The sequence below is a fragment of the Botrytis deweyae genome, assembly GCF_014898535.1.
Source record: "Botrytis deweyae strain B1 chromosome Unknown BDEW_044, whole genome shotgun sequence".
Classification (NCBI taxonomy): domain Eukaryota; kingdom Fungi; phylum Ascomycota; class Leotiomycetes; order Helotiales; family Sclerotiniaceae; genus Botrytis; species Botrytis deweyae.
In genome coordinates this window covers 175,339-194,532 of record NW_024066251.1, presented here as the reverse complement: position 1 = coordinate 194,532, position 19,194 = coordinate 175,339, and the positions used below count along the sequence as shown (strand labels likewise).

The 19,194-nt window shown below is 43.1% G+C and overlaps 7 protein-coding genes across 7 annotated transcripts; 4 read left to right on the top strand and 3 right to left on the bottom strand.

Moving 5' to 3' along the window:
• Positions 1 to 127: 127 nt before the first annotated feature.
• Positions 128 to 1,226, bottom strand: EAE98_011116 (uncharacterized protein; the record flags this gene model as incomplete). The annotated part of the gene is made up of 4 exons (XM_038958738.1): positions 128 to 366; positions 415 to 1,016; positions 1,081 to 1,155; positions 1,210 to 1,226. The coding sequence occupies 4 exons, from the start codon at positions 1,224 to 1,226 to the stop codon at positions 128 to 130; spliced, it is 933 nt and encodes a 310-aa protein (XP_038804929.1).
• Positions 1,227 to 1,665: 439 nt separating this feature from the next.
• Positions 1,666 to 4,237, top strand: EAE98_011115 (uncharacterized protein). Its single transcript, XM_038958737.1, has 4 exons — positions 1,666 to 1,920; positions 1,967 to 2,216; positions 2,265 to 3,320; positions 3,396 to 4,237. Exons 1-3 carry the CDS (start codon positions 1,786 to 1,788, stop codon positions 3,053 to 3,055), a joined length of 1,176 nt encoding a protein of 391 aa, XP_038804928.1. The 5' UTR covers positions 1,666 to 1,785; the 3' UTR covers positions 3,056 to 3,320; positions 3,396 to 4,237.
• Positions 4,238 to 4,811: 574 nt separating this feature from the next.
• EAE98_011114 (uncharacterized protein) lies at positions 4,812 to 5,228 on the bottom strand (the record flags this gene model as incomplete). The annotated part of the gene is made up of 1 exon (XM_038958736.1): positions 4,812 to 5,228. The coding sequence occupies one exon, from the start codon at positions 5,226 to 5,228 to the stop codon at positions 4,812 to 4,814; it is 417 nt and encodes a 138-aa protein (XP_038804927.1).
• Positions 5,229 to 7,098: 1,870 nt separating this feature from the next.
• Positions 7,099 to 8,585, top strand: EAE98_011113 (uncharacterized protein; the record flags this gene model as incomplete). Its single annotated transcript, XM_038958735.1, has 2 exons — positions 7,099 to 7,458; positions 7,512 to 8,585. The coding sequence occupies 2 exons, from the start codon at positions 7,099 to 7,101 to the stop codon at positions 8,583 to 8,585; spliced, it is 1,434 nt and encodes a 477-aa protein (XP_038804926.1).
• Positions 8,586 to 10,014: 1,429 nt separating this feature from the next.
• On the top strand, positions 10,015 to 14,107 carry EAE98_011112 (uncharacterized protein). The gene is made up of 6 exons (XM_038958734.1): positions 10,015 to 10,408; positions 10,493 to 10,532; positions 10,583 to 11,071; positions 11,242 to 11,553; positions 11,604 to 13,366; positions 13,427 to 14,107. Exons 1-6 carry the CDS (start codon positions 10,306 to 10,308, stop codon positions 13,753 to 13,755), a joined length of 3,036 nt encoding a protein of 1,011 aa, XP_038804925.1. The 5' UTR covers positions 10,015 to 10,305; the 3' UTR covers positions 13,756 to 14,107.
• A 718-nt stretch (positions 14,108 to 14,825) lies between these two features.
• Positions 14,826 to 15,877, bottom strand: EAE98_011111 (uncharacterized protein; the record flags this gene model as incomplete). The annotated part of the gene is made up of 5 exons (XM_038958733.1): positions 14,826 to 14,833; positions 15,018 to 15,104; positions 15,314 to 15,339; positions 15,552 to 15,630; positions 15,814 to 15,877. The coding sequence occupies 5 exons, from the start codon at positions 15,875 to 15,877 to the stop codon at positions 14,826 to 14,828; spliced, it is 264 nt and encodes an 87-aa protein (XP_038804924.1).
• A 1,030-nt stretch (positions 15,878 to 16,907) lies between these two features.
• Positions 16,908 to 18,906, top strand: EAE98_011110 (uncharacterized protein). The gene is made up of 3 exons (XM_038958732.1): positions 16,908 to 17,701; positions 17,758 to 18,542; positions 18,601 to 18,906. Exons 1-3 carry the CDS (start codon positions 17,586 to 17,588, stop codon positions 18,729 to 18,731), a joined length of 1,032 nt encoding a protein of 343 aa, XP_038804923.1. The 5' UTR covers positions 16,908 to 17,585; the 3' UTR covers positions 18,732 to 18,906.
• Positions 18,907 to 19,194: the final 288 nt, after the last annotated feature.

Sequence of the window (19,194 nt, the reverse complement as noted above, 5' to 3'; positions counted from 1 at the left end):
CCCGTATATAAACACCAATTATTTTTTCTGGTTGCCCATGAGGGACATACACTATACAAGCTGAACGAGGTTATACAACTCGGCGCGGCCGGACCTGCCAACCAATCTGAGCTCTGAATTAACTAGTCTATACCTGCTCTTTTATCGAAGCAGGAAGGATTCGGTTTTCGAATTTTCGCATAAGCTTGTTGGTTTGCTCCGCCAAACTGAGGGTCAAAATGGTGTGAGGTAAAATTCTCGCAAGATGTGGCAAGAAACCCTTGTAGATAGCGAAGATACCTTCAGTCTTGACGGTCTTTGCTAGGCAATCAAAAATACCCGAATACAGATTTCCGGTTTGATTGTACATACGCGACATGATAGTATCTGAGAGAATTAGCATAAAGAATATTTACAAAAACAAAAACTGCTTACCTGGTGGGTGCATGACACAACAAACCACAAAACCACTAGCTGTACTACTTGCAAGGTGCAATGCTGGCCCCTCCTCCATTCCCAAGTGCTTCACAAGTCTCCGCTTTGCAAAGAAATATGTTGGTAGCTGAACAGAACTTCCAAAACCTGTCCGGACCATGGCAGCCCCTACTCCTCTGTAAAGTCCATTTACTCCCTCTGTTGTATAAATCTTTCTCATTCCATCCATGGCATTTTTGTAACCATGTTGTGTGCCTACTGGTGCTTGTGGTGAGAAACTTTGCAATCTTGTCTTAACCAGGAAGAAAGGACTTCCCGCCGCAGCACCCAGAACTCCTGACGTTGCGCCCGAAAAGATGTTTACTCCCAAACTTTGTGTTTTTGAATCATCGAATATTGCGCCAGTAAGAGTCTCTCGTATAGGTTCGTAAAATCCCAACCTACATCCATTTAGGATCATCTGGTAAATGTATGCAGCGCCGATTCCTCGATATATACCCCCAAAACCCTCATTCCGTACAATAGTTGTAACACCGTGGATAGGCCCTTTATATAGTCTTGGTTGAAGTCCTTTCTCTTGGAGTTCGCCTTGCAATTGCATGCTGTGGTTGCACCATTAGTAATTTTGTATTAGGGTGTGCTCTAACCAGACAATGGTGTTCTTACCGGATCTTTACTGTTTCGAAAGGGTGAGTTGCAGTTACAGCTCCGCATGCTGCAATGCCGCCGGCGACAAAGGCCCTATGTTTTCTACGTCAGAATATAATATAGCAGGAAATAATCTTGGAAACACACCCTAATGTTGTAGACATATTCTATGTTCCCCGCTCCTACTCTTTTCACAGATTGAGCTCGCTATCACTTCGCCAATTCGAACACGTCAAGAAGCCAGACAAGAGTATTTCGAGATATTTGCAGAACTTAAAAGAGGACGGAAAATGTTCAAGGAGTGGAGATTGATATGAGTGTTTGTAATGGGAGCTGACTGTGTTGTTATACAAAATAAAATCAATCTGTATAAACTAATAATTTTTATTGCGTTGAAGCAGACTGGCCTGGCCGAGGGTCGGAGCTGTAGCTTGCTGCAGATCCTTGTGCACTACAAATTAAAGTTGCTCCTCGGAGCAGCACGGAGATGGTGGGGCGGACCCGATAAGAGGTACCATCCGGATCACGTGGTGATATCAAATTGAATTATGGTTTAGTCTTTCTGCTCATTGGTATTCTGATATTCTGACAAAATAAAGGTCAAGGACAAGGAATCAAGACCAGGGGTTACTCTTCGTCACTCTATGGTCCTAGACTTTTCAAATCTTTCTTTAAAGGTTTACACAGAATCTCGAAAAGTGTAAAACATCACAACAAAAAAACATGTCATCAACACCTATGGCAATAGACTCTCCATTAGGAGCGAATGGTACTTCCATGTCGAAAGCAAACGGAGTCTCATCAGTCCCACAAACTGGCAAACTTACGGAGATGATCTCCTTATACAATCCAGTCAAGGTAAGCTTAGTTACCACAGAGGATGAGCAATTACTAATGAATCAAGCTTTTCAAACATCCTCCAACACCTGCAGACAAAGGGCAAACTCCCCCAAGTTACAACTTTATTCAGTCTATCAATTTCAATGACAATGGCAGTCAGCTTATCACATCAGAAACTGATAACACTATGCAGATATATGATGTTCTTGAGGGAAGACATTCAAAAATGAACATTAGTGCCAAGTATGGCTGTAACCATGCAATGTTTGGCCATGCTGAACATTGTATAATCCATTCTAGTACCAAAAAAGACCGTAAGTCACACACCATATTTCTATGCTATAGTGCTGAGTAGAATATAGACAAAATACGTTATCTCTCGGCTCATGATAATTCTTACATCCGTTACTTTGAAGGACATGAGCAAAACGTCACATGTCTATCCCTTCATCCCGGCCAGGACAATTTCATTTCATGCTCTGAAGACAACACTCTTAGGATTTGGGATGCAGCTTCCAACAATCCTTCTGGTATTCTGAATCTTACCGGTGTCCACCTCGTTGCATGGGATCCTTCCGGAAACGTCTTTGCAGCTGCTTCTCCACTAGCTCAAACCATTTTACTTTACGACTTCCGCAACTTTGACAAGGAACCGTTTGCTACTTTTGACATATTACCATACTGTCAAGAGTTTTCCCCTCAAGCAATTGGAAGAGGATGGAACAAATTGGCGTTTTCAAATGATGGGAAGCACTTGTTACTCGGCACGACTGGCAATGGCCACTTCTTATTAGATGCGTTTGACGGGCATCTGAAGGCATTCTTGAGGAGGGATAGAGGTGGCGCCAGAAGACTAGGAGCAGGCGACCACAACCCAGACAATTTGGATCCTTCATCAAGTGAATACCTCCACACCACTGCCGGAGATTGCTGTTTTACTCCTGATGGAAGATTTGTAATCAGTGGATCTCGCGGAAAGAATGTCTTGGTATGGGATACACTTGCGGCTACAACAAATCGGGTCCTTAGTCCTTTGCATGAATTGGACTACCCCGGCGAAACGGCCATTGTTGCTTTTAACCCCAAGTATAACCATTTTGCTACAGCAGATCAGGAAGTTCTGTTTTGGGTTCCGAACACGGATATGCTCTGATAATTTCTTGTGGAATGCGTATTATTTGTGGTTAGCAAAGCAAGATCTATGTTGTGTTTCAGATTGGCAATACCCATGTGATGTATGGATAGGCGTTGACGGGAAGGAGTCTAGGGCATATTCAATAAAAAGTAGTTGTAGACGACACGCTCAGCATGTGCTTGGGCCGCTTTCTCACTCGCGTCATTCCTTAAATTTTGGTCGTTTGTCGTTCATTGGTGGGTGGCATTGGGTATCTGAAGCTATTGTTGTTAGCTATTTGAAAGTATGTGGTCTTCAGGCGAGTAATCCCCGCTTTGTTGCCCGCACCTAATTGATAACGAAGATATCTGGCCGGCAGATTAGTTACTACTACTACTCGTCTCCTTGCCGCTCTTACCAAACTGCTTCAATGTTTTCCTTCTTCCCTTACGGTGCCAATGGGGTTAAATCCACATCCAACTGGTCGACTGATCTATTCAACCCCCAGAACCGAAAGCCCTTCACTTCGTCAAATAACTCAACCCAATCGCTCTCTGTCTCTCAGGTATTCAAATCTGCCAACATATTGATGTCCGTAGTCCTCATAGATTTCCCTCCAATCTTGCCTGATTTTCTCCAGCTTCGTTTAGGCAATAATCATTGACGAGGAGTCTGACATCCTTCTCCAAAAGGGCTTCACTTGGCGTAGAACATTTGCCGCGTACAACTTGTTGTGGTTGTACATGAACTAAGGAAATAGAACATATCTACAGTTTTGATGGGTTGGCGATTATGGAAAGCATGAATTCTGGGGGCTTAGATGCAAAAGTTTACTTGAGGCCGTGTGGTGCTTCCAAGTGGTTGCATGAAATGACTAATTATGGTGTCCAGAACAACATGGCTAGTAGTCTAGTTGACTTGCCTGCGCTGGTTAAACTCCCGCTCAATCTTAAAATTGCTCCTCGATAGCTAGCCCTGTTGGAGAATTCAAGATATAATGATGACTCGTAATAAAGAGGTGTCATGGATTGTGTATGGAGAGTAGAACTCTGATATTAGATGCTGGTATCACTTTGATGTGATGCTTGTCAGGTAAAGGAGTTGTTGTGATTACTATAAATCAGACTCCACGGAGCAGGACGGGTCGTATATAGCTGTGAGAGATACAATGACCAAGGTACTTGCAGATTCTTATACAGAATCTCTGAGGCTATCAGATTCGTTTGCTTACTCTTTCCTCTCTTCCGACAATCACTCAAGTGTTATGTAAATCCCTATTCAAATAAGCTAAGAGACTATCTTTAGATTCAAGTAGTGAACCCAATCAACGCAGCGGTGAGCCAAATGAAGATCCGATGAAATGGAACAACGGGGCAATTAAGGAGGTGAGTAGCGGAATTCACGAATGAGGGTGTGGGTGAAGAGGAGAGATGCGAGAATTTTGCAGTTTACAAGGCAACAATCGATAGAAATGGTTGAACAAGGTGGTCATTAAGTGGGTAGGAAAGACCCTGCACATCACTGATATCAGCTGCACTAAACCTCAGAAGGGACTCGAGAGGACTCTGTGCTTATATTGTCTCGCTGTAAAGATAACTCGTAGACAAAAATGTCTATATTCGCAGCATGGTAGTTGGTTTTCACCATCTTCTTGCTCTTTCCAAGATTGGAACCACATCGCTGAACACATCTGTTTAATTATGCCAGCGCAAATAAGCACACTGCTTTATGTACCTCGCATCAACCAACATCAAAATTGACTTTCTCTCCATCACCCCATCTCAGGCTCAAATCATCAGAACTTCCACTCCTCAAGCCATGATTGCCAACCACTTCGAGTCCCGGCCTTCTTCCTCGTATCCACAACCCCAAAATCCACCAATCTGTCGGTCCTCAACATAAATCCCGGAAACCTCGCCAACCAAACCTCCAACATAGCTCTCCTCTCGGGATCTTCAACATTGAAGACATATTCCTGCACCGCCTTTCTCTTTTCCTTCGACATACCCTTTTCCAACTCCTCTTGAAGCATAATGATATCCAATGCTTTATCGTCGGGCATGTCGCGATATTGTTGAATAACTTGATCCCAGTGGTGTTCCATATGCTTCAACTTTGACTCTGAGGGGCGACTGCTGAGATAAAGAGGAGGAAGTTTTCCGATTTGGCTTTGTCGGAACCAGACATGGGCGCAAGGAAAAAGGTTTGACATTTTTGATATTCGCATTGGGTAATTTGATCCAGGTTGAGGGATTTCGCAATGTGGAAACGCTTTCAGAGATAATGGTGGTCTCGAAGTTCGGGCATCAGAGTAGAGCAGAGGGAGAAAGCTCTGTTGATATAGAATTTTTCGACATTATTCACTATATATTTGGAGCAAGTGATGGCATGTGGGTCTCCAAGAGTACTTCTAGTAACTTTTCTTCGAAGCCGCTTCCGTTCTCGGAAGGAATCAATATTGTTGGGAATGTATTGATATCGAGTGTTATTGTTGATAAGAGGAGCTTTTCCGATAATATAGTCGTTCTAGGTACGATTTTAGATCGAGACTCCATGGACAGCTGCCGGGAATTCTGATCATTGACATGTAGAACGCAGTAACTCATGCTCTGTACTTTCTCTGCACGAAGTTTTGTTAAAAATAATACGCCGCATTTGCCCCTTTTGTCAAATAAGGACAGATGGTAACACAGAAAACGATTGAGCATCCCTTAATACGACCACAGCAAGGAAAACATGGCTATCCCCCAGGACTTCAAAAACGCCATCAAAGCCACAAGGGCCACTTCGGAACTTATGACGCGGATATACTTTGGGCACCAGGTATCAGAGCTCAGTGATTATTGGTTTTGAGTATTTGAGAACTTGCAGCAGCGCAGTTCCGAGGAAACGCTTCAATCATCACCACTTGCAATTTCTGTCATTCAAGGGATTTCTGGAAAATTTAGTCGCGGTCAGGTCGAAGTGGATAGGTGATACTTAAATATCACGGCGAGGAACATATATATATATTAGAAAGGTAGAGCTATCCCTACACACCAACGTGTAAGTACAACGGTCAAACCTTATAACGAGAGATGTCGAAGTCTGCGGTTCCCGCACGAGCAGATATATTTTTGATCATAACTTATGCGTTCCAAATATGCCATATATAACTGAATTCAGTAACACCTCATGCTGGACTGGAAGAAACAGGCTTGCTGGGTGTGGAAACTAGGCTAATTTCAGTGAACTCCAGTGAAGACAGTTTGGTGAAATTTGTAGCCTGTGTATCGGGGACAAGATTTGTAAAGTTTTCACGAAGTTACAAACTGCTTACCGCAGTATCTCACAATATTTACAATGTCTTACAGCACAAGTAACCGCGCAGTACAATATCGAACACGTGAGCACACCTCGCACGTGTTCGCCTCCCCTGGCAGTCGCATCGCATATCAGAGCGGTTAAATGCAGGCCAATCACCCATATCACCGCGCCAATCTAAACCTGGATATTACCCTGGCGCTTATCCGAACTCCCGGAATTCTTTTGCCAAACATTTCTTTCTGATCGTATCATTCGAATAGAACCAACAATTTCAATCTGCTTGCAACCAATACATTTGCGCTCGCATTGGAAATATAAAACATACTCTACTGAGTAAGATTAAAAATACATCATTGTCGCAATGATGCATACCAGGTTGCATGGCTACAAATGAACTGTGAGTATCAAGAGGAAAATGTAGGTTCCAACGTCAGGGGTGGCACAGCCGTAACGGAAATCACCAACATCACTTCGAGTTGGAAAGATCTGTTGATATAGCCTTGTATATTCCTCAAAGGATTTGATTCTGGTATCTTTGGATTCTTTTCCTTTCCTGTAATCTGATCCATCTGTTTTTCAGCGGCTTTTCATTTCCTGAAATCCATTCATTCACTCGTTGGTACTGGTAACACTTTGATTCTCAGTGATTCACACATCATTACCCAGACCAAAACTGGCTTCTTACCTCAATTCTTATACAAGGTTGAATCAAGAGTGTATAATAGAATAGACAAGAAAAAACCAACAGGAGATCAGATTGGTAATCGAGAAACATCATGAAGATTTCTGACTTGGGACTGGTGTGCGTAGCATGCACAGCTACGTTGATCCAAGCAGAGATCTTTTCGACGCCAATTTACTCTGTAGCAAGAAACTCCACGTACGCGCAAGCAAAAAGGGCAGCTGCGAGAGAGGACAGGATTGCGAGGAGCAGAACCAATAGTCACAAGAAAAGTGAAGTGAAAAAAGAGAGAGCAAGGGTGTCAAGGCGGGTCAGACATAATGAAGATGAACAAAAGAGGTTAAAAGGTCCAGTTGGTGGTGTGGAGAATGATGATGAATATCTTGCGGCTTGGAGGGAAGGCAAATTTTTGGACGATGTAAGGGCAAGATACGGAAGTGGAGTGCCTGAATGGGTAAGTTCATCACCCACTCGGATTTTTGAACGACAATACTGATCGAAGTACAGGATTGGAATGAACTGGTATATGTCATAGATCTGGAAGTTGGAAGCCCACCGCAGAGCTCACGAGCTCTCCTTTCCATCTCTGATAATGACATGTTCCTACCGTCAGTTGATTGTACGAATACATGCCATTTTCATCAACTTTACGATCCCTCTTTGTCAAACACGAAAACATGGATAGGCACTCTTTTTGCTATGGACTATGCCAGGTGTTCTGCATTTGGAAACCTAGTCTCCGATACCATCACTTTCGCCGGCCTAACAATTTCACAACAATTCGGCGCTGTCGATAGTGTAGGACGATTCACAGATCCAGATTGGGGTAACTTGGAATGGGATGGGCTATTTGGACTAGCCCCTTCATCCACGCACTCTACACACTCAATTCCAAATCCGTTCATCAATCTTCGTTCCCAGAAACTCATTCAAACACCGGTCTTCACTCTTCTTCTTCCACAAACTCCAGACACTCCTGGTCTCCTCACCTTCGGTACAATAGACCATACACGCTATACCGGCCCCCTCAAGCTTCTCCCTCTCCTAAATCACACAGTTGCTCCGCAATTTCGCTCTACCATGCTCCCAGATCTCATCACTGATCGCTGGCAAATCCCTTGCAAATCTCTTACCATCTCTGGCACATCCTCCTCCTACAACCTCCGTCCATATATCGCCATCCTTGAAACATCCTATCCAGGCATCGGTCTCCCTTCATCTCTCGTCACTTCCCTCCACACCTATCTCGGAATGGAGTTCCGCGGCTACGATGTCCCACCTTCCATTTCCTGTTCCCGTCGTGATTCATTACCTGTCATTACTTTACGCCTCGGGGACCATGAATTTCCTTTAACAGCATATGAATATACTCTGGAAGTAGATAGAACGGATATAGGTGGTCATAGATGTGTGTCGTTGTTTATGGAGATGGAAGATGAGATGGAAGGGGATGTAAAGCGTATTGTATTAGGAAGTGGGTTTCTGAGGAACTGGTTTGGGGTCTTTAATTTGAAGGAGAGGGAGGTGGCTTTTGGGAAGGTGGGGGTAATTGGGATTGTGGAAGAGAAATATGAAGTCTAGAGTCTAAAGAGATCGAGGGAAATTGTAATGTTTGAGTTCAGGAACCGAGTAAAGTGGCTGGGAGCGAAATATTACATAGGCAGAAGTGAAGACTTCGTAGTTGCTTAAAGGTTATCTCTAGAGCCAAGGCGTTGTTATATGTATCTAAGACACTCTGAAGTTGTAATTGATACTTTCAACATTAACTTTGCAAGACTGAACATTTAGCTGAATGGCCGTTACTAGCAGCCCGTGAACTTTCAAGAGTCATGAACAATAATAGAGACATGGTACGGAGGCAAAAGCTATAGATTGAGACACAATATGATTCTTCTAATCTTTAGGGATTTTGACCCATTGATTAGTGGAGGGAGTGTAAAGTAAAGACAGATGTCTCCAGTCCTTTGGGGCTCGGTTAAACCCCTTCATCTAAAGTAATCATCCCCAATGTCAAGGATGAATACGTCAATGTCAGAAATGCGTTTGAGTACTTAAACGTATTGATTATTTGAATCAATCTCGAGTACTTATAGAAAGGATAAAGTAAACTTTGGATGAAATTAGCATAACACCACTCAATTTCATACTTTTTCTCCTTCGATATTTCTCTAGCGTCGCTGTTTGTACTGTCGCCATAACACCTATCAATTCCATTGTTGCCTCAATCAAGAAGACCTAATTCTTTAAGGAAACATACCATCTAAAAGAAATAAACATCTCGCGTTCCTGCGCAAAACCTAATAAGACATGGGAGATAGAAGTTCTAGAAACTCAATCAACGATACACAGATCTACACTAGCTTCTTATAAACATTAGCTTCTCTCCCCCCTCATTAGACAAATAAAAGCTCTAGGGTATGCAACGTAGCTCAACGTCAATTTTACTGAGCTAAAGGAGTATATGGGTGAATAAAACTCCTTCACTAACTACTTTGAGTATGTATTCAATCACTTGACATCGAAGAGAGAAGGATTTCTAATCAAGCGCAAAGTGAATAACAGTTAGCCAGAGGAATATGATAGATCCATAACCTTGACTACCCAGGTAGGTAATGGGGATCTAAAATAGAATACGGTACATATCTGTTACTTGGGTAGGGACAGTATGCCTAGATCCCCACTGCTGCGCCTACATAGATAGATAGCATCTGTATTGTCCATTTGTATCGTCCATCTGTACAGCCCGTATCAACGAAATCCATAGTCTAGCAAGCAGCCTGAGTAGATAGTCCTTGTACATGAAAAACCAATATTGTAGCCTCGGGTATGCAACTTCACCCAAAACAGTTAGATAAAAACACATTTTTGTATGTAAATCTACCCAATACAAGGAAGGAGGTCAAGAGGATAATGAAACATTATCAGAACTTAATAATAACACCTACTCGGAATCTGAACTCGAATTCTTTCTCCATTTTAAGTATCCATCCCAAGACTTCCAAAGTTTTGATTTCTACCAATCAATGATTTAATATTTCAATCTACTCGAATATCAAAGGGATCAAAATAAACAATTGAGGACAGCCCCTCCTTTTTGATTATCTTATCTAAGTACCAAGCACAGAGTAGGCTGATTAAAACCGAAAAAAAGTTCCTTGCTGTCGGTCTGTCGGTCAATCAGTTCGGGTTGTGGCATTCTTATCTCTCGGGAAAGAAACATATCGCAAAGCCTAAACCGTAGGAAAGCGAAAGAGCTTCGATCATTTACACAACTAAGCTTATTACTCTTTTTGCTATTATCATGTCGGCGCCGGCGACCAATTTTACACAGCAGGAGAAACCGAGTGAGCCTAGTACTAATGGCACATCTTCTACTGGTCAGCAGCAATCCAAGTTGCAGAATGGTTAGTGGAGAAACCTGGAGACATTCTTTGGAATTAGCCATGGTCGCACAATGCCATTGTACATGTAGACTGACATTTCAGTAGGAGGAAATCACAAGAGAATTTATCAAGCTTGCATCCCATGGTAATTGACCCTATTTACATGTCTCATCTCAAGGCTAATTGTAATTGCAGTCGTCGTCGCAAAGTGAGATGTGATTTAGGAAGTGTCGATAATCCGAGTGATCCACCCTGTGTACGATGCCGACGCGAAAGTAAAGAATGTTTCTTTTCGGCCACGAGAAGAAAGAGGAAGGCGGATGGCAGTAGGGAAAATAGTGTTGAAGATGAATATGCCGATGACTATGTGACGCGCAATGGTCGAAAGATGGTTTCCGGCTCTCCCCCCGCAACCTTCAGACAAAACTCCATGGGAGCTCCCCCTTCTGCTCGATCGACAAGCAACGCCTTTGCTGATAGTGCGCGCATGGATCCTGGACCTCCTCTTACGCCAGGTGGTTCTATTGGAAGAACTCAGCCTCTACGAAGACCTCAATCGGAATCGCGACAACAAGAAGAAAGAGATCAGAACGTAGAGAACCCAGAAGCGCAAGAAGTTATGAGACAGGAGGTTTATGGCCCTCATGATGCTTTGGATCTTCTTTACAAGGCTGCTACTGATAGGTACGTTGAGACCTTTCATCTGGAGCAATTCATATCCCAATTGTTGTTTCGCATTGCTGTACTTTTTATGTACAAACCCAACGAGAGAAAATGCTTCTGGTGTTTTGCAATTGGCTGGATTTACAAGGACACATCATCGTCACGAAGAGTTGTACTAATTTCTTCTATAGTCCAGGTCACAAAAGAGCACGACTAGATAGTAATAGCCAAGAATCTCCAAGAATTGGCCACAGAGCACAATCTGCCTCTCAGAGCTATCAAGGCCCTGCAACTCAGCATACTTCATTTCCTATAAGCCATATGCGACACACAACCACACACACGGAATCTTCCATTGATCCTACGTTGTCAACTGGCGATACCGGTCCATTAGACAAAGATCATGATCTGGGATATCAGGATGCAATTGAAGCTTGGTCAAGATTTAGATTTGTTCGCGCAGGATGGTTCACCGCAGCGGAAGCTATTCAATACATCACATAGTAAGTTTTTCCATTGCTCTAACTTGCAACCAGACTAATGATTGAGTTAGCTATTACGAATTCTTGTCGCCACTAACACCTATCTCTCCCCCTACTTTTAAAGAGCCTTACACTCATCCTATGCTTCTAGTCGAAGAACCAATTCTCACAGTGACATTATTGACAATCTCAAGTCGGTACATGGAAATGTCTGGAGCTGGAGGGCATTCTAGATCGTACGCGATCCATGAACAGCTTTGGACTTACTTGAGAGGCATGATCGAGAGATGTCTGTGGGGCCAAGAAGCATTCGGTGGTGGATTTTGTGGTTCCGGCGCGGAGGCTTCTCTCACATCAAGCACTGCACCATGGAGAGGACTTCGGAAAGGCAGTCTTCGTACTCTCGGTACAATTGAGAGTCTTATGATCTTGACAGAGTGGCATCCGCGTGCTCTGCACTTTCCTCCTGCGGAAGCCACTGATGAACTCATGTTACCAGTTCCTGATAAGGAAGATGCTTTCACTACTGACGAAGAAGGCAAACACCATCTACCTGGCGGTGTTGGCGGGCGAAGAATCGAAGGCTGGCTAGAACCTGCCTGGAGAAGTGATCGAATGTGCTGGATGTTGTTGAGTACCGCCATGGGTCTCGGCTACGAATTGGGTGTTTTTGATGATATTGACGAGTCGCTGGCTGATGGTGGAGAAATGACACGACCAGAATACAACGAAGAGTCATATCGAATAAGAGCCGCGAGAATCAAGCGACTGGTACTAATATATGTCACGCAATTAGCTGGACGTTTAGGTTGGACCAATATGGTTCCTGAACACCTGCGGAAAACTGATCCTGCATTTGCTCCACGAAAACGTAGACTATCAATTGATGGTAAAACCCCCGACACCAACACAACCTCTGTTACAAATTTTAATTACATTCCCGATTTAGAATTGGATGATCAGATTATTCATTGCTGGGCCGGGATTAGTAATGCCATGCGCATGGGCAATGAAAAGATCTTTAGATCTAGGCAATACACGACCAAAATCATCCAGGATGGTAGCTACACGGATCTTTTGAAGGATTTTCAACCAATGTTAAGTTCGTGGAAACGAGAATTCGACAGATTTGGATTGCCTCTCTACATTCGACATATTCTGACTATAGAGTACGAGTACGTCAGGATATACATAAATTCTCTCTCTTTGCAGGCTGTTGTTGAAAGATGCACAAGCAATGCAACCAATCGAACAAACACCTCCAATGATTCAGGTTTACCACTAGGAAGTGCCATGTCCCCAGAGACACAAAATTACTTCGGAAAGCTACCATTAGCGAGACTCGGTGGTTTTGGAGCGACTGATCAGGGATATGTCAGAGAAGTTGTCGAGGGATGCCGCAACCTATTACGAACCGTCGTAGAGGGACTTCTACCAAACGATTACCTGAAGCATGCTCCTGTTCGAACATATTTCCGGATCATAAGTGGTGCCATGTTTTTGTTGAAAACCTTCGCATTAGGAGCATCTAAACATGATGTTGAGATCAGCATCAGCCTCATGGATTCTGCGGTCAATGCGCTTCGTACTTGTGTAGTCGACGACGTCCATCTCGGCATTCGCTTTGCGGAACTGTTGGAGACATTGACCAAGCGTCTGCGTAGTCGCTTCATTAGCGCCCCCGAAGCACCTCCCCTCTCAGGAGAACCTGCAAGTAGAAGTCGCACTCCCGCACCACCTCATGACGCAGATCCGAATAAGTTGCGACGTGGCCCAGCTGATCCGGTTCGAGATTGGAATGATGGCATGCCCAATTACCATGTAAATGGTCCAGGTAAGTTTGAATCACCAATACCCCTTCCCAAATCCTTACTCTAACCACTTCATCCCATAGATCTCAATCTCTCCGCCACGCCCTATGATCTCAACCAAGGAGATTTCTACGCCGGCACGCATTACCCTGCAGCTCACGGTGGTCCAAACTTCAACAGTGACTCCATCAATTCCATGTTCGGCATGTCAGGCTCTAGCAACGATTGGGGTAACAACAATAGTAGCGACGAAATGTGGTATTTACCACCCGGATCCGCCTTCTATCAAGATCTCAATAGTCAGGTAAACATCACGCAGACGGCGGATGGCGTTAACGTGGGTGGTATGGATTTGCTGGATTACATGGCGTTGGATAATGCGTTCCCGAGCGATGGACAGGTTTTACATTAATTGATTGTAGATGATTCTGCAGATGATCCAAAGGGGTGAGGGTGGCGTGAGTCCTTTTATGGCGACGGCAAGGCAAATGATACCAAGGGGTGTGTTGGGAGGTCTAAAGGGCTTTGGGAGGTCTGGTTTTGGTTCTACTTTTACATGCTTTGGAATTGATGGCTGGTATGGGGGTATCTTGATATTTTGAGCGGGAATTGGTCACATAACGCAAAGAGTAACGGTGTCAGGTCATACTATGGGTTGGGAATGGATTATGATACAGACATGAAACGAGTATTCCTTCATAGATATATAGATATCTGTGGAGAGGTAAGTCACAGTAGTTCAAATAGACATTTTGTGCCAAGACCTTGAAGCTTGACCGATTCATAGGCATGTCTGAACAGAAAACGACGTGATAAAATAATCACGAAAGCAATGAATATAATTTTTGTTTTGAAGAGATAATGTGGATATCTTCTTCACGTACATGGCAAGCCACGCATCGCAATGAAAATAATTATCCGTATGAACGGGAATGAATGGGCTACATTCAAGCATGGTGGTTTCCTATATCTTCAGATTGTTAGTGATAATTCTATCATAAAACAATTGTGAAAAAGTGTAGAGAAAAATGAAATGTCAGATCAAAAGCCTAGTCATAGGCAGTTTCATCAATTACCAACGTGTGGATATGTCGACCGTCGTGATAAATTAATCATCATGTTAAGGAGTGAGGATAATGAGCGTACGAAAGTCAGTGATAACATACCAAAAATGTAGAGCCCAAGTCAGGTAGTAGCACCATGCAATATGATGCGAAATGATCTCAACTTAGGTTGATAGGACATGGCATCCAAAAATCTAAGGATAGTCGTTAGTAATGGCTATGAATTGATTTAAACAGTGTATGATAACATGAGCATATTCAGTTAAGATAGGCTCGTCACAGCCGAGGCTTGGACATATGCTTGTCATTGTCGATCGATATCATCAGAATGCTCGAGGGCTGTCAGGAATATGAGAGAAAATTTCTTACCAAAATAAGTTGGTACCACAACGTTGGCCATCACGAGGATTGCAGCAATTCAGAATTCTAACAGTTTAACGTTAGCACATGCCTTGACATGATCAATAACAAGTAAATTCTTTTCGTCAAAATTCAGAAGGCATGAATGGTATAATTTTGATGTTGTCAACATGGAAAACTCCAATCAGACTCGTCATCTAAAAATGCTCATCATAAAATGTGTGAAATTTAAAAGAAAATGTCTATTTACCTGATGCTACAGCCCTCGTGGAGGTTTTGATGACCAGGGTCAATGAAGACCTGGAACACCTGATGGGTACCCAAGAGATTATCAAATCTATGCTTCCAAAATCAGAAACCATTTATCAAACATGTGTACAACAAATGCTGATAAGATGACTGAAATCAGTGGGCGAGGTTTTCTAGGCCTGCCACAAAATGGCATATCCATCAAGACCAGAACCGTTTTGGAACTGTCGGAGCCCAGTGCCATTCATCATTTTATGCAGTCGCGAGATAGTGGAAGTGAAGAGAGATGTGTCGTACCTCTTGTCTTGAAGGGCTCATCTAGTCTTAGAATATAATTAGCATCAATTCAAGGAAGAAAAGAATCATCAAATTAAATAGAATTGAAAAATTTGCTCAGTTACAGCCTTTTTTGTCGTCAAAAGCCCGAAAGCTTCAGTCGGTAATTTCCAGCATGCAAAAGCATAAACTGATCATCATCACAAATTGTATATGGGGGTGGGGGAAGAAAAGTTTGAGAGGATAAAGTGAAGCTTACAATTGATATGATGAGCCAAGGTTAAATCCGGGAATTTGCTGTAGCAATTGCAAATGGCATAGAGTTATTGGATTGATATCTATCTCAATTGTTAGCAATGATTCTATTCATGAAATTGCTCAAATGAGTGAAATTGTGATCCAATATCAGACTGACGTGTTACAAAAGTTTCATTTCCCGTAGGATCAAAGACTCTAGTTTGCGGTTGTTGTTTTGTCATCACATAGTGAAGGGAAAGGGAAGAAGAGATAGAAGCGCTTACCATTGATGATGAACCGGATTGGATTGAATTGAGTTGTGTCAATCCAATCCAATCCATACTGCATGAAGCAGAGGTTGATGTTGGGTTGAAAAGAATAATTTGGACAGTTTGAAGAAGAGGCAGAGTTTTGTAGCTTAAAAAATTTCATTCGCGCGCTAAAGACTAGCTCGAAAAGTTTAGCGCAGGATTCTTGGAGCCTGAGGTTCATCATTGGATCTATCCGAGCTATCCTCGAGCTATCATAACCTGAGGCTCTATCGAGTTAATCACACCGAATCGATTATGATTCAGAGTCACGTGATATGACTATTCATTTCGGTGATTGTATTGTTTTGCCAGTTCTCACCGACCTTTCTCATGTAACGCCGAAAAGTGCAATGTGCGGTTGCTCTGTAATGAACGTTCTCATCTCATCTCATGATATGTCACCAATGAAAAAGGATCAAATTCACGATTGGTCGATTGGTGGTTACCCCGGTCTAGGTAGAAAGGTACCGGTACCCAGCTACTAGGTATATACTCGTACACCCAGTTATATATATTCTCCTACCTTCAAATTTATAATGGAAAAACATTCTTGCGAACGGAAAGACAAATGACATATCCGTCCGAAGCCCGGTTTCGCCCGTATAACTCTATCATGTACAATAATTCCAGACCAATCTTTATACCTAGGATAAGCGGATTTATTATTATAACTTACCAAACGTTGGAATTTGTGATTACTGTACGGTTTATTGTACGCTGGACTGTGTGTATCCCTACCTCGGTGTCATGGTCCAGGGCGAGACTTTTGGACATTACCAACCATATGGAATCTATTTCTCATTCCACCGGAAAATCATTCCTTTTCTTTTCCTTTACCCAATACTACGACGAGGTATATACCAGGCCCTTATTTTGCACTCAGCTGGCCCAACAAATCCGCATACCGGTATTACGTTTCCCGTGTTTAATTATACTCTGAGACTCTTCCGGCCCCCATTCCTCCGATCCTTTTAGCGCGGGGCATTGAATGAACAAAGCAACGAGGCAACCAAGCAAATACAACACGGGACCTGAGTGCGGGGCTCGTGGGGTGGGGGGGGGGGAAGGGGGCTCGAGGGGGGGACCTTAAAAAGCCACTTAACTTTCCAGTGGGACGTGTGATATGGATGTGATGAGAGAGGTGAGAGGTGAGGGATGAGGATGAGGGATGAGGGAGAGATGGAGATGGAGATGAGAGATGAGAGCGTAGCATATCATATCGGGGTATCTAGGTAGTTGGTAAGGTAGGTGTCAAGGTAATAACAAAACAAACTTATCAAACGAGGATATTCTAGCATTGTGGCTCGGTGTGGGAGAGTCATGTTGGAGAGTCGGGTACAGTAGATCATCCAGCTCCAATATTTCTTCCTTCACAGCTTGGAAATACAATGGAGCATTGCAACTCGACGATCCAATTCCCATAGTAATCAACAGGTATGATATCAGAAGAATAAATACCAAAAAAAGTACTTATTACCCCTTTTCCCTCCCTTTCCTTTCTTTCTTCCTTTCTTCCTTTTATTTCCTCCTCCTTTTCCCCACGTTTACAGACCATCTGTCCATCGGCGTGCTCGTTCTATCTTAATTATCGAATACTGCTTCCGGAATTCATACCCGTGTAGACCCGAGGTCCAGTATTTATAACAACAGGCGCCGTACTTTGATACTCCCTTCGACAACTCTTTTCTATTTATTTGTCTATACAATCAAACAATTCAAAAAGATTCCTACTCGATAATCTCAACATGTCTCACGGCGGCGACCAAGGCTCAACAGAGCATATCAACACAGATATTATCACTCTTACCAGATTCCTCACCGAAGAACAAACAAAAGTGAAAGAAGCAACGGGAGATTTCACGTATGCCATCTACACGATCCAACTCTCTAAACCTGCAGAAAACTAACAAGAACCAGACTTCTCTGCCATGCCCTCCAATTTTCCTTCAAATCGATAGCATACTATATCCGTCGCGCAACCCTCATCAACTTAACCGGTCTCGCAGGATCGAGCAATATCACTGGAGATGACCAAAAGAAACTCGACGTCATTGGCAATGACCTCTTCATCGCTGCCATGAAATCCTCCGGAAAATGCGCCGTGTTAGTTTCAGAAGAGGAAGAAGAAGCCATCTTCTTCCCCGAAGCTAAAGGTGCCCGTTATGCCGTAGCATGCGACCCCATCGACGGTTCCTCCAATCTTGACGCTGGTGTCTCCGTTGGCACAATCTTCGGTATTCATAAACTCGCAGAAGGCTCTACAGGAACCAAGGAAGATCTCCTCAAGCCCGGAACCGAGCTCATCGCCGCAGGTTTCACCATGTACGGTGCCTCGGCCCAATTAGTTATTACAATGAAGGGAGGTGGTGTCAATGGTTTCACCATGGACAATGCGTTGGGAGAATTCATCCTCACGCATCCCGATATGAAATTACCTAAATCGAGATCCATCTACTCGGTCAATGAGGGAAATTCTCTTTACTGGGAAGATAGCACCAAGAACTACTTTAACTCGCTAAAGTACCCTGAGAAAGAAGGCGGAAAACCTTATAGCGCAAGATATATCGGAAGTATGGTGGCAGATGCTTATAGAACATTGCTATATGGGGGTGTTTTCGCCTACCCGGCGGATAAGAAGAGTCCCAAGGGTAAATTGAGAATTTTGTACGAATGTGCACCTATGGCTATGGTTTTTGAAAATGGTACGTTTCCTTTTCTACCCCTGCATTTACACACAGAACACTAACACAATATCTCCAGCCGGTGGTCAAGCATTGAACAGCAAAATGGACAGGATGATGGAAGTAGTACCCGAGAGTATCCACGACAGATCCGGTATCTTTATGGGTAGTTGGGATGAAATGGAGAAGGTCAAGTCATTTCACAAGTGAGGGAGGAGTTTGATATCAAGATGATTGGCTTCGGGGATTGGGGTTTAGGATATGGTTCTAGGTAGCGAATATCATTTTGTTTATTGCCCTGAATAATAAATACATAAATACACTTATTACGATATTCAGTTCCCTGGGTGGGGTGAGGTGAGATGAAATGAGAGAGAGTGTGAGAAATGAGATGTTGGAGTTGACATGAATTGTTGATATGGTTCATTAGAAATCCCTCTATCTATCTACTCTACACTCTCTCCCCTTCTCAGCCAAACCACGCATTCCCCCTGCCAGGGAATTCGAAAATCCATTGTATTGTATCTCTCGATATCTTGCAATTAGATGGATATCCATTGTTAATATATATATACTAGATACTCTATATTCAATAAGCTCTAACCCATATTCCACTTCCTAGTATCTATCTTAGCAATCTTCTTTCCTCGGAATATCTCGTGAGTAGATAAGC

What these genes read in the sequence shown, in the direction of transcription:
- EAE98_011115 (XM_038958737.1), top strand. Translation starts at nt 1,786, where the DNA reads ATGTCATCAACACCTATGGCAATAGACTCTCCATTAGGAGCGAATGGT. An exon ending in CCTTATACAATCCAGTCAAG is followed by an intron (nt 1,921 to 1,966) that starts GTAAGCTTAGTT and finishes TAATGAATCAAG; the next exon opens with CTTTTCAAACATCCTCCAAC. An exon ending in TTCTAGTACCAAAAAAGACC is followed by an intron (nt 2,217 to 2,264) that starts GTAAGTCACACA and finishes AGTAGAATATAG; the next exon opens with ACAAAATACGTTATCTCTCG.
- EAE98_011112 (XM_038958734.1), top strand. Translation starts at nt 10,306, where the DNA reads ATGTCGGCGCCGGCGACCAATTTTACACAGCAGGAGAAACCGAGTGAG. An exon ending in TACAAGGCTGCTACTGATAG is followed by an intron (nt 11,072 to 11,241) that starts GTACGTTGAGAC and finishes TTTCTTCTATAG; the next exon opens with TCCAGGTCACAAAAGAGCAC. An exon ending in TTACCATGTAAATGGTCCAG is followed by an intron (nt 13,367 to 13,426) that starts GTAAGTTTGAAT and finishes TTCATCCCATAG; the next exon opens with ATCTCAATCTCTCCGCCACG.
- EAE98_011110 (XM_038958732.1), top strand. Translation starts at nt 17,586, where the DNA reads ATGTCTCACGGCGGCGACCAAGGCTCAACAGAGCATATCAACACAGAT. An exon ending in GAAGCAACGGGAGATTTCAC is followed by an intron (nt 17,702 to 17,757) that starts GTATGCCATCTA and finishes AACAAGAACCAG; the next exon opens with ACTTCTCTGCCATGCCCTCC. An exon ending in GGCTATGGTTTTTGAAAATG is followed by an intron (nt 18,543 to 18,600) that starts GTACGTTTCCTT and finishes CAATATCTCCAG; the next exon opens with CCGGTGGTCAAGCATTGAAC.